This window comes from Silene latifolia, unplaced genomic scaffold (assembly GCF_048544455.1).
Source record: "Silene latifolia isolate original U9 population unplaced genomic scaffold, ASM4854445v1 scaffold_144, whole genome shotgun sequence".
Taxonomy (NCBI): domain Eukaryota; kingdom Viridiplantae; phylum Streptophyta; class Magnoliopsida; order Caryophyllales; family Caryophyllaceae; genus Silene; species Silene latifolia.
The window spans coordinates 443,476-456,896 of NW_027413136.1; the positions used below are offsets into that span (position 1 = coordinate 443,476).

At 44.9% G+C, this 13,421-nt stretch overlaps 2 protein-coding genes across 2 annotated transcripts; one reads left to right on the forward strand and one right to left on the reverse strand.

Moving 5' to 3' along the window:
* The first annotated feature begins 111 nt into the window (after nt 1-111).
* LOC141637786 (ATP synthase delta chain, chloroplastic) lies at nt 112-1,281 on the forward strand. Its single transcript, XM_074447198.1, has 2 exons — nt 112-563; nt 694-1,281. Exons 1-2 carry the CDS (start codon nt 237-239, stop codon nt 1,138-1,140), a joined length of 774 nt encoding a protein of 257 aa, XP_074303299.1. The 5' UTR covers nt 112-236; the 3' UTR covers nt 1,141-1,281.
* An 881-nt stretch (nt 1,282-2,162) lies between these two features.
* Nucleotides 2,163-3,144, reverse strand: LOC141637785 (glutaredoxin-C1-like). The gene is made up of 2 exons (XM_074447197.1): nt 3,060-3,144; nt 2,163-2,704 (listed from the first exon to the last, which is right to left on the reverse strand). The coding sequence occupies exon 2, from the start codon at nt 2,689-2,691 to the stop codon at nt 2,287-2,289; it is 405 nt and encodes a 134-aa protein (XP_074303298.1). The 5' UTR covers nt 2,692-2,704; nt 3,060-3,144; the 3' UTR covers nt 2,163-2,286.
* Nucleotides 3,145-13,421: the final 10,277 nt, after the last annotated feature.

Consider the following 13,421-nt stretch of genomic DNA (forward strand, 5'->3'; position numbering starts at 1 on the left):
TAATATAAGACGGTGTTATAAAAGAGTTAAAACGTGAGAAGTAGTCGAAAATAATGAGCACCACACACTGAGTGAGCTATCATCCTTGGAAGTTTTATCGGTCCGTAAATGTGAGGCCCAAAACAAAGACATCCATCCATCCATCCAATAAGGATAACAACTTGTCCATTTCATTCATTCATACATTCATTATCCTTGATTCATTATCCTTGAATCTTGATTTTAGTGATAATACAATGGCGGCAGCAGCAGCGGCGGCGTTGCAGAGTATAGTAACTCTGAAATCATCAACAAGTACTAGTATTAGTACTAGTACACGAGTTTCAGCAGCATTGACCTCTGTTTCAGTGTCATCCTCCTCTTCCGCCACCTTCAATCCCCTCCGACTCACCATCCTCTCCCGCACCTCTAACTCCTCCCGTGGTGCTCTCGGTGCTCGCATGTACGATACTTGCGCCGGACGTTACGCCACCGCCCTCGCTGACGTCGCCAACTCCACCGGCACTCTCCCTGCCACCAGTGACGATGTCGCCAAGATCGAGAAGATTTTCACAGATGCTGATGTATGTAACTTTATTGAATTGAATTGATTAATTGAATTGAATTGATTGAATTGATTAATTGATTAATTGAATTGATTAATTGAATTGAATTGATTAATTAATGGTGTGTGTTTGTGTAAACTCGAAGCAGGTATACAGCTTCTTTTCAAGCCCAGTGATAGGGACGATTGAGAAGCGTTCAGTGCTTGATGAGATAGTAGAATCTGCTCAACTCCAACCACACACTGCAAACTTCTTAAACATATTGGTGGACATGAACCGCATAGAGCTGGTGAAGGACATTGTGAAGGAGTTTGAGAGGGTTTACAATCTCATAACTGAAACTGAAATGGCAGTCGTAACTTCAGTGGTTAACCTGGACAATGATCACTTGGCTCAGATTGCCAAGGGTGTCCAGAAATTGACTGGTGCTAAGAATGTCCGCATTAAGACCCTCATTGATCCTACCCTTGTTGCCGGCTTCACTGTCAGGTACGGTAATGGTGCTTCTAAGTTGGTTGATTTCAGTGTCAAGACACAGCTCACCGAGATTGCTGATCAACTCGATCTCTCTGATATTCAACTTGCTGCTGCCTAATTTTATTCCCTTTTTCTCTTTTTATTTCTATTATCATAATCAAACTCTAAAATCTCTCTCTTATATATATATATATATATATAAAATATATGTAATGTAATAATTCTATATTGCTTTTATTCATTCTCTTGTTGATCATTATTCTCTCTGAATATCTCGCATTATATGCCTGCAACCATCTGTAATGGAAATTCAACTGATGAATGATGATAACTGTGATTATGTACATAAGAATTTCATGACACACACACACATTTGCATTTTGTGAGAGAGACAATATCCGTCTTCAATGAGAATTTGTGCTTTTATCTGCCCAACCTACTCGGAAAGTGTTTTTTGTAAGGGTGTTCATTTGAGTCGAATTCCACCTGTTTCTACCGAGGAGGAAGATAAAACCTGGACTATACAGATTGATTATATTGTGAGGGTTTTGTCTTGATTTGCTACTGGTGATGTGATGTCCGTTGATTTGGATAAAAACCTATTTTCTGGGATTTCAACAAGTCTAAGTCTGTTTAATGGACACCATTGTATGGATAGTGATTAATTGGATGTAGTACCGCACCATTGTGTTTGCAGAATGTTTTACATATTTTGTTATGCCAACTGATATCCTCTTCTCTTTGAATCTCTTTTGGTTCTTTCTTGGAATTCCTTTAGAAGGGGTTAGTTTTTTGCTTAAGTCGTTGAGTTACTAGTAGTAGATTGGTAGCTTAATTTGAAAGTTGGCGAAATTGTTGGATGTATATTAAATGGGGTGGACATTGACCAAGAGATGAGAGAATGTGAGGTATGCATGCAGTAAATTGTTGGATGATTTTGTGATTATATAAAGTATGGTTCCTACTTCCTACACACAGATTTGAGTGACATTTCATGTGCTGCATGTGGCTTTCAGTTTCAGGGTAGAAAGAAACATTGCTAATAGTTGGAGCATTAGTTCTCCTTTAGTAGGTAGTTTGAATGCATTGTAACACACGATACACTTTTAATCTGTTGATGATAATAAATACTCCATCATAAGTCAGGGAATAGATAATATTTCATTTGATTTGAAATTAGAAGACAAACATACATTAGATCCAAGAGAAAGTAAAGCCTAATAATAGAGAAGAGACAAGAAGGGTGTGTAATGGTTGTTGTAGTTTAAAGCCAAAGAGCACCAGCCTCCTTAAGAAGAGGAACAAGGGAGCCATTAATATGGGAAGCCATAACACGATCCATGGCACCAACAAGCTTGCCACCAATGAAGACGACCGGAACAGACGGTGAAGCGGGAAGGCCTAGCAGCCTCATGAGAGCCCTCTCCATTTCATTGCCACGTGGATCATGATCAAGCTCGTGGACAGTAGGATTGACACCCATCCCACAAAAGAGCCTCTTGACAGCATGACACATGCAACAGCTGCTCACACTGAATATGACGACAGCACTCTCGGAAGCCAGACGAGCCACCCTTTCAAGTGGGTCCACCACCCTCATATTGATAGGAACTCCCATGTAGTAACCCCACGTTGCTGCCTCTTGATGCATCTGCTGGTGGTATTGCATTCTCTGCTGCTATCTAATAATAAATATATATATAATTAAGGGAATGAAATGATTGAGATGATCAAGTATGAAATAATTCAATCAATGAAATAGATAGATAGATGATTGTATGAATGATGATGCATATATAATGAGCTTATTATATATATATATATATAGGCAGGCATGACTGGAGACATAATTAAATTAACACAAATAATAATAATAATAATAATCAGAGATTAAGGATGAATGTCTTTGAATGAGAATGAAAAAGAGAGTAAAAGGGTTGTCTATTGTCAGGTAGCTGTCGGAAGGCGTGCTAAAGGGCAAGGAAGCAAAGAAACTAAGCTACATACTGTACTAGTAAACAAGGATGTCAGTCGTACCATATTAGGAAGGCGGCTAACATCATAGCTTTTGTCTCCCCATATCTAACCACAACCCCGCAACCCCTTTTTCACTTTCTTTTCTGTGCAATCTCCTCAATGTCGAGACCGTTTTATCATCCTACATCCTTCTCTATTTTTTCTTTTTTTCCCAAAACCTTCAACAACTTTACCAATTACGATTAAATTTACTATTTACCCGCTACATAAGTTATACTATGGTTAAAGTTGCTCATTTTAATTTTAAATTTCCACAAAAAGAAAAAGATATTTTAAATCTTGAACAAGCAATTTCGCTACAACACTTTTTTTTTGCAATTTTTTTTTTCTTCAACGTGATTATGAGTATAAATCGTTGAATAATGCAACTATTAGTCAAGTATTCTGATCAATGTAACGCGTTCAACAATGAGCATTTGTTTTAGTCCGTAAAAATTAACACAAAGAGCGAGCATGGACTAGAGTTGGCAATGGGCCGTGCTGGGTCCATCGTGCTTTCCTCCAAAATTGGCCCGACCCAAGCATGGATATTGGGCTGACCGTGCTGTGCCGTGCCTGACCCACTGACCCGAACCCCCGCCGCGCCCCGCTCCTGGCACACCCAGTTTCGTGCTCGGGCCGTGCTTGGCACGTGGCCCGACCCATGTGCCATAAGTTTATTTTATTTTTTATTCTTTTTAAAAAAATGTTTTATAATTGCTATATTTTTAGTACTTTTTATTTAATAAATAATAAATTGCTATAAAATTGTTTTATAATTACTATTATAATTGCCATATTTTTTGTACTCGTGCAAATTCCCGGGCCGTGTCGTGCCTGGGCACGAAGATCGATTTGAAGAAAATCGCGTCGGAGCCCGCCTGAAGCACGGTCGTGTCGGGCCGTGCCGCCTCGAAGAACTCGTCGTGCCGTGTCGTGCTGCCCGCCATCCCACGGCCCGAATTGCCAACTCTAAGCATGGTGAAAAAGTTAAGCATCGATATTTAGCACAATGAGGAGTAACAGTATTACCCCACGCTTAACATGAGAACAAATACTACAAGCAAACGAAAGTAACAAATGATTAATATCTTATACCACGCACTGAACCCGATAATTTCTCCTTACTATCCGCCTTGCAACTCATTGGTTGAAGAAGCCTATCAGAACCTACGCTGAAGATAGGTGCCCATTCTGAAACAAGCGCGCGCAAGATGCGGATGGTCCATATAGCCCACGCCGTCATCAAGAACGTGTTTTTCGTTTCCTTATCCAACCAATGTTGCATCTAAAACACCACTATCATGAAGAGTAAGGGGTTTCATCAATTATGAGGTCCTGAAAACCTTCACTAGTTCTCCATATATCTTGATTCTAATTGCACATAAATAAAGTATGAACACCACACTTGATTTCAGTACCATATTTAGAAGAGTTAGGATCATGTGTTATGGGTAAAATTTACAATTTACCCTTGTTGACGTGGCAAGCAACGAGTGGACAATCAAGACTTGGGGGGACAATGATATGGAAGAATCTAGGCCGTAGGATGGTTCAAGGGAAAAAACACACATGAGATATTAAAACAAACACATTCAAAGAAGTTAAGGGTCAACCCAACTACTTCCTATTTTTGGGTGACTAGACCTAGAAGTTAGGAAATAGATTCTGGAGGAGCCTCATTCCGGAGGAGCCTCATTCTGGAGAAGCCTGAGGAGGCGAAACCCTAGAGGAAGCAGCAATATTAGAGGAATTAAATGAGTAATAAAAGGAGTCAACCAACAAACCCCTATTTGAGTGTAACAGCTGCTGGAAAATAGGGGAGGTTGGAGTAAGTTGGGGGGAAGTTACAAGAGCAATAATGGGCTGCAAGATAAGAGAGCATCTAGGATTTATACACTATAAAAAAGGCAATAACCACAAGGGAAAGGGGGGCATTCAACATTACATTCACCACATAACCATCGATCACCAAACTCCTATCATCTTTTGTCACATAGATATAACCACCATCATCATCATCGGTCCATATCTCCACAACAACAATACTCTTAAAGCCATAAAATACACTCAGGCTCCAGCAGCAGAGGTTCTAGCAGAGGCTCCATCAGAAGCTCCGGCAGAGGCTCCAAAGGCAGAGGATCCACCAGAAAACATTGCTAAAGAGCTTTATTTCCTAACCTTTGTCTTGTAGTTCCACCGGAATATCTCCCAAAGAATTATAGTGCATACTTGGTGGGATTCCGACCCCTCCCCTCCCCGCTGTTGTTCCCACATTGGGTTTTCCGCGTCACCAATCTCTTGTGTCATTATTCCTTTACTTCGTTTTCATCTTTATTTTCGCTTAGTTTTCATTCATATTTCACCATAAAATCACCGATAAATTAAACCGAGTTTCGACTCTAAATAGAGTAGATCACTTTGACCCACCACAAAACGACTTAATAATATTTGGTCAATTTTTGGTTAAAACATCATGCATGATATGTTTTTGGGCCAAATTTCGACATCAACACAACCTCTCCATGTGAAATGGCGAGTTTTGGCGGGGTATTCATGCTCCATAACTTTAGCAATAATAACGTCACGCTCATTATCACCAAGACGATAACCAGACCTACCAGGAAAAATCACATTATGAGTCAACCATCAAAAGAGAACATCACGCGAATGACATTTGCTGAAAGGTATCGTGAGCACCACCATACATCTTCCTCTCACATTACACTCCTCAAAGCGTCCTCTCTCCAACACGTCTCTAATAGCCGACTGGACTTTGTAAAACAAAAAGATTTCAAAATTTGCATCAAGATTACTTCATATCTTATAAAGTGTTTGAGTGTACTAGATAGAGCTATGTTATGAAATACAGAAATTTAGAAACCTTAATACAATTTTGAGCTTTTACGGAATTAGACAAATCTAGTTGTACATACACTCCATTTCAAGGCATACACATGATAGTCATTTTAAGGCATACAAACATCCTTTATCCTCTATCCTCTATATACACTAAGAGAATAAGAAAGTTGAAATATCCCCTCCGCACGCCCCCTGATCAATAAGGAAACAAAATTATAAATTTTTGTTATAACTACGTTCATTAAAAATAAACATTTACTGACGTTACTCAATTTTCCAGATTAGTTTTCCAGATCGATTTTTTTCTCAAATCTAAGTACATGAAGGTGAAATTTGAAACTTAATGAGGTGTCAATTTAATCTATAAGAATTTGCCTACATCAGAAGGCAAAAATACGCATATAGCCCGTATCCATTGCACGAGATCTAAACTATTTACTAACAAGGTTTAAAAAAAAATCCTTACATTTCGGAAGATTGGCGAAAAATGCTAAATCTAAATGCATGATCCACTGTTTTTGGGATAATGAGACCCTATTATTACAATGTCTCAAAACCCGCACCACGATAAGTCCACATTATATAAAAATATCATAGGGTAATAAGAGATACATATGGTTTGAAGTACAGACATTTAAAGACTTTAAAAGTTCTTTTATAGGCGTGATGGATTTAAACGAAACAAGTTGTACACACCATTTTAAGTCATTTAATAGGGTTTTAACAACTGTTAATCATTTTTAAAGTATACTGGCCCTCCTGACAATATATTTAAAAAAATATTCACTGGTTTTGAAAGATTGTTGAAATATGGAGATTTTGAAAACTATTATCCTAGGTTTATCGGGGACTGGACTCTTGTAAAAGAATGTCTTGAATTTTGCACCATAATTATGGGTTTTACGGAAATGATATATAAACTAGTATAGATCCCGCGCAATAAATGCATAATATTTATAAAATGTTTACTTTAGTGTGTATTCCTCATTCATTCAAATACCTTAATTTATTCATATTTCACCTCATTGTATTTTGATATGAAAAAAAATAAACTGCAATATTAATAATAAAAAATTGAGTATGTTATGAAATTTTTATTTTGATGAATTGTTTAACACAGAGTTAATGATTTCATTTTATAACTTTTCTTAAATCATCTTAATGATTTTTTTTATGATCATGATGATAATAATATTAGTTTATATTTTTGTTTTATATAGTATAACTTTGTAAGTATGTGTTCCGGGTGTAATTCCAGAGCAGATATTTGTTACCACTCGTAGCTCGTAGAATGACGTCTTTGCTTGGATCCTCCTTTCGGTCTCCTGAAACGACGAACAAACTGAGGGCTCGGCTTGGGGCCGAGCGAACTCACTCCGACGCTCAAGTCAGTAAACTTATTGGATAAGTTGTTGTTACTTGACTAAATGTATATTGTAGAGAGATAAGGAAGATAATACCAGATGAATAGTGATTCTTAGGTTAAATTGTGGATCCTTTCCTCAATGAAGGTTGAGGAGTATTTATAGACTTTCACCTTTTGTCACGTAGTGGCCAAGTGGCCAAGTGGCTAGCAGGTGGAAAGACCGTTCTACCCTCGGCCGATGGACCTATGGCGGGCCGTAGAGGGTTCTTAGATATGAGTACGCGGATATGTGCCCCGCGGCAAAAGGTTGTCATGCCGAGACCCAGTGACCGTAGATGGTCCGATCGGGCTAGGGTTTGTCTAAGTCGTTGACTTGTTGTGGACATCTTTGACCTTGCTCAATATGTTGACTCGGTCGGGTCTGCGGAATATGCCCCATCAATTTGCCCCCAGCGTAGTCTATGCCGTGGTATGGGCTCCGATGTATGTTTGAGCGTATATTCTGCGCAAGTAATTTGTAAAAAATTTTCTGCATCGGCTTCTTCTACTGCGTCGGCTTCTTCTACCTCGGCCTGGTCTTTCTTAGGCCGTACCATATCCCCCCTCCACATGGATGTGTAAAGGGCATCCGATGTGGAAAAGAAAGTGACGCTGGCCGAGACCAGGGGTTGAGAGTGCCGGTTGTTTTTGATTGCCCCACGGCGCTACCTAGCTTGGTTGATCATGTGGCGGCGGAGAACGATGCTTGGGAATTTGTTGAGGAAGGTGAATAGGCGGAGAGATGTGAATGGGCGTGTTGAGGACGCTTGGTCACTGTTGCATTGATTGACGTTCAACTGTTGCAACGATTGACATCCCGTGGTTGCATGTCCGACACGTGTCTGCACGCTGATTGGTTGACGCTTCATGGGCTGTTCTCTGATTGGTCCTTCTTCATGGGCTTTTCCCTATAAATAGGGCAGTTATTCCGTGAAATTGGCCACCAATTTCATTCTCCAAAATTTTCTTCTCTCTAAACTTTCTAGGGTTTCTTCACTGTTACTTCGGCGAGTGTTTTTCTTCAAGGTAAACAAACAAATTTCTTCACTTTTTATTTTGTTAAGTAATCATTGCTATCATGTCTTCTGCCGACGCCGGACTAGCACTTCGCGCGGGGGTTCCCCCGTCGCGTCTTGATGGGGAGGAGAAGCTAGACGCCCTCCTGATAAGGCCTGGGGGCCCTAGGTCTCCTTCTCCTGAAGTTGATCCTCAAATTTTGGAGGAATGGGACGATGACGATGATGTCGATGATGACGCAGATGATTTTGGTGATGATGCTGAAAAGGCTCGTCCTAATGAGGGGAGGCAGTACGTTATGGATCACGGTGACGCCTGTAAGGTACACGTTGACCGTGCTTGGACCCATAAGTTAGCCAGTTGTTCCGGCGAGACATTTTTCGAGGGCCATTTCTTCTTTGGCAGGGGATACAAAATTGTTATCCCTGAGGAGGCTCAGGCCGTCTGTTGCCCTCCACCGGGCTACACCGGCGTATACATGCGACACTTGGAGTACGGGCTCCGGTTTCCGCTGAATGAATACGTTATGGCCATCATTAGGGCCATGAACGTTGCCGTTGCCCAACTGCACCCGTTGGCTATGAGGACCATAGTCGGCTTTGTTTGGCTTTGTCTCTTCAAGGGGGAGGCCCCAACGGTGAATTTATTCCGCCGGCTTCATCATCTCCAGCCGTCAATCTATGGCCGCGTCGGATGGTACAGTGTGCACATGGAGAAGGGTTATGTCTCTGTTGACAAACTTACTTCTTGCAAGGACTGGAGAGATCGGTGGGTGTACGTTAAGGTGCCGGATGACTATCCGCTGCCCCGCTCCTTTCAGCACCAAGTTAACTTGCGGTGTGAGACTAAGGCGGAGCATGACAGATGGGTCACCCGGAAAAAGCTCAAGATGGATGCAAGCAAGGTCCTTCTTAAAGAGGATGAGAAGCTGGCGATGAGGCTTTTTGAGGCGGACAAGAGTGGGGTGCCGAAAAGATGGATTCCCCCAACGCAGATCATTCTTCAGGATGAGCCGCTCTGTCATGTCGGCCTCATACCGGCCCTAGCACAGGGTGAGTGGGGTCGGTGTGAGGCCCATCACCGCTCTCAATGTTCCTGTTTTTCGAACTTCGATTTATTTCTTCTACTTAACTCTTGCTTTGTTTCCTTCGCAGACCACTTTGGACCGGATTTGTCTGAGGATATCCTCCGGAGAATGGGGCTGCACAAAGATAAAACCGTTGCTAACTTGCATTCCAAGGCTCTAACCCATGACCACCGGACGTCGCCGAATGATCTCATGGATCATCAGCTGAAAAGCTTGAATGTGGTGGAGGCCCAGGTGAAGGTTGTTAGCAACATGCCGCGCCATACGCGAAAAACAAAGCCTTCGGCGGTGATGGCGTCGACATCGGTTCCACCTCCCATCCCCCCTGTTCGGAAGGAGACGGTGGAGATCGTTGATATCACCAATGGGGAGGACTCCGATGATGAGGGGTATCCCCTTGTTCGTAAGAGAAAAGAGACAGCCTTTACCGCTGCCGTTGCTTCTGCTGCTGGCGAGGAAATGCGTCCTCCGGCCAAGAGGGCTAAGCATGGTACTGATCTATCCCGATGCTCGATTAAGTGCGCCGCCGTTTATTAGCGCCGCGATGACAGGGCTCTCGGCATGCCTATGCATACCGACATCGATGCTTTCGTTAAATTTTGTAGATCACCATTGTCACCGTCGCTCTTATTGAGCGACAAGTGGAGGAGAATCCCGCGCAGACGAGTGATCATAACGTCGCCCTTGACTCTTCATCCCGAAGGCTTCCCCCCGACCGCAAGTGGTGACCGAAACGTCACCACCGACTCTTCATCCCGTAAGGTTTCCCCTTCCCGGCTTGTAGCGAAAGCGAGGTTGATCGAGAGGCTGGCGAGGTGGAACGAGCTACCGGTGCTCGTATTATAGAGCAGGAGAAGGCCGTGGCTCAATCCGCTTTTGAGCTTAATGCTACTAAGAAGGTGGCCGTGAAGGCGAAGTTTGGATCTCCTTAATGAGCGAGAGGCTTAGGGGGATCTTGAGAAAGCGCTCTTGGGCGAGAGAAAACTCGGGGAGGACGCCGATAAGGAGGTCCTTGCTTTGAGAGCCAAGGCCGAGGCTGCTGCGGCCGAAGTTGCAAAGCTTTGGCGAAGTGTGACCTTGTTCGAGGCACGCCGACCTTTATTTCCAGCGAGAGGAATGAATTCGGGGACCGGTTTCGGATCCGGGGAAGGTGATTCGGAGCAAGGAAGCCATCATCAGACAAAAGGAGGATGACATTGAGATGCTCCAAACCGTCATGCTCGCTAACATGTGCGCCGAATTCCGGGATCTGGCCGAAGAAGCTGTCAGGGAAGTGATTGGGGAGCTCTTCCCTCTTGATGGTTCCTTTCCGTGGGGCAAATTTAACGAGCTTTTGGACGACAAGCTCGAAGCTAAGGAGGAGGCCGTGGCGGAGAAGGCCAAGGAGGCGGTGAGGGTGAAGATAGAGAAAGAGGCGGCCGCGGAGGAAGCAGCCCTTGCTGAGAAGGCTAAGACGGCCAATGAGGAAGCCAAGAGAATGAGGGAAGCTGAGGCTGCCGAGGCTAAGGCTGAGGCTGCTGAAGCTGAGGCTGCTAGGAAAACCGCTGGGTTGCCCATCGAAGAAGATGCTGCTACCGCTGCTGATGGCAAGCAGCAACAGACGTAGGGAGACATACTTGTAACTTTTTGTTTTTCTTTCCCTTGTTTTGTTGTAAAACTCTTGGTAGGTTGTGTTTAGGCTTATCCCTATGGGGACGGCCGTCGTCTGCATTCTCCTTGCTTGTAACCTGTTATTACTTTTAATAAGAGTTCGTTTCTTCTTTCTCCGGCTTGGCCGAGGTTTTTACCTCACTTCTTTTTCTTGCGCTAGTATTTGAGCGTCTCAACTGTACTTTTGCGTTTTTACTTTGCCTCTGGCTTGGCCGAGGTTTTTTTTTCTCGTCTTCGTCTGGGTTGTCTTCCTACGTTATTAATTGAGCGTCTCTTTTGTTTCCGCCTCGGCTTGGCCGAGGCAGTCTAGAGTGCGTATCTCAATTGTGTTTAACGCTTCCGAGGCGTTTTGATCGCTTCAGCGAGTGTCAACTGCGCTGGTCGTGACCGTCGCGGTGTCTGTTTCTTGTCAGCGACTGCCGTGGCGTCTACCACTTGGGGTGACTGCGACGACGCCTACTTCTTGATGGAGACTGCCATGGCGTCTACCACTTGGAGTGACTGCGACGGCGTCAAACCTCTTGGGGTGACTGCCGTGGCGTCTACTACTTGGGGTGACTGCGACGGCGCCTGCTTCTTGATGGAGACTGCCGTGGCGTCTACCACTTGGAGTGACTGCGACGGCGCCTACTTCTTGATGGAGACTGCCGTGGCGTCTACCACTTGGAGTGACTGCGACGGCGTCAAACCTCTTGGGGTGACTGCCGTGGCGTCTACTACTTGGGGTGACTGCGACGGCGCCTACTTCTTGATGGAGACTGCCGTGGCGTCTACCACTTGGAGTGACTGCGACGGCGTCAAACCTCTTGGGGTGACTGTCGTGGCGTCTACTACTTGGGGTGACTGCGACGGCGCCTACTTCTTGATGGAGACTGTCGTGGCGTCTACCACTTGGAGTGACTGCGACGGCGTCAAACCTCTTGGGGTGACTGCCGTGGCGTCTACTACTTGGGGTGACTGCGATGGCGCCTACTTCTTGATGGAGACTGCCGTGGCGTCTACCACTTGGAGTGACTGCGACGGCGCCTACTTACTGATAGAGACTGTCGCCCTTGTCGGTATGACAGTGTGAACCGGCGTCTGCTGCTTCCTAGTGACTATGGGGGAAATGAACATTTTGATGGAAGACTTGGACGATCTTTCATTAGATAAAAACATGCGTCGGGGTGCCCACAGCTGTTTTGGACACCTCCGCCGCTACATAAAGTTTTCCTGAGATTACCAGCGTCCTAATGGCTCATCAAAGGCACACCTTCCCAGTCAACCACCAATCGCATCCATGAGGTCGCCCTCCTGTTGTAAGGATGGACTTTTCCCTTTCTCTGATTTCTTTGCCACTTTGAGGGATTGCATGTTGCATCCTCTCGGCGGCCTATCTCGGACATTGACCACCTCGTCCTTCTCGTCCTTGGAGACGAGCTTATGCGCTTCCCCCCGGTCCGAGACATACATCAGTGTTAGGGCCCGGATGGACATCACCGCGTCGGCCTCGCTCAGAGTGACTCGGCCTATGAGAACATTGTAGGCGGACGAGCCGTCAATGACCACGAACTCGGCTAGGACATTCTTAGCCGTCTTCCCTTCGCCGAACATCACCGGGAGTCTGATTGACCCCAGTGGTACCAGGCCGGCCCCGGAGAAGTCAGTATAGTGGGTTGGTGCGGGGGCTTAAGTCCTTGACTTTCGTGCCGAGGCCGAGGAAGCACTCCCTGAACATGATGTTCGTGTACGCGCCCGTGTCAATCAGGCACCTCTTGACCAGGTGGTTGGATATGTCCAAATTGACTATAAGTGGGTCGCTGTGAGGAGCGATGACTCCTTCGTAGTCCTTCCTTCCAATGGTCATATCGGGGATGTTGGAAGCGGGGATCGCTGTGTTGGGCACAAAGTTGATGGCCTGATATAGCTCGTTCAGGTGTCGTTTGTGCCCATGAGCGGACCCTCCGTTTTCGTTGCCCCCGATGACAACATGGATCACTCCTATCCGTTCGAAGACGGATTTCTTACCCGAACTGCCCGCGTCGGTCTTTTGGCCTTTGGCAACGTATTGCCGAGGCTCCCCTTCCGGATCGCTCTTCAATGGCATTCTTCGGATGTCGGCGGTCGTTGGTTAAATGGCGGTGTGGCCGTGGTACTCACGATCTTGGCTCGTGTCACCGTCATTTTTTGGCTTGGGGGTCTCTCCCACTTCCGGCCCTCGTTTTGCTCGGGCGAAGACCTCGGCGGCGATACGACGAGAGGGGTTTTATCATTATACCGCCTCCGGTGGTACGTTCCCGAACTCCACCCGCGCCCGTCGAGTCCTGTTTCCTGGCGATTTGTCGACCGTGATCTATTATTGTCACGGCGTCTTTCATCGGAC

Excerpts from the sequence above, each read along its gene's own strand:
- LOC141637786 (XM_074447198.1), top strand. The coding sequence starts at position 237 with ATGGCGGCAGCAGCAGCGGCGGCGTTGCAGAGTATAGTAACTCTGAAA. Across the intron at positions 564-693 it reads AGATTTTCACAGATGCTGAT|GTATACAGCTTCTTTTCAAG; the intron begins GTATGTAACTTT and ends AACTCGAAGCAG.
- LOC141637785 (XM_074447197.1), bottom strand. The coding sequence starts at position 2,691 with ATGCAATACCACCAGCAGATGCATCAAGAGGCAGCAACGTGGGGTTAC.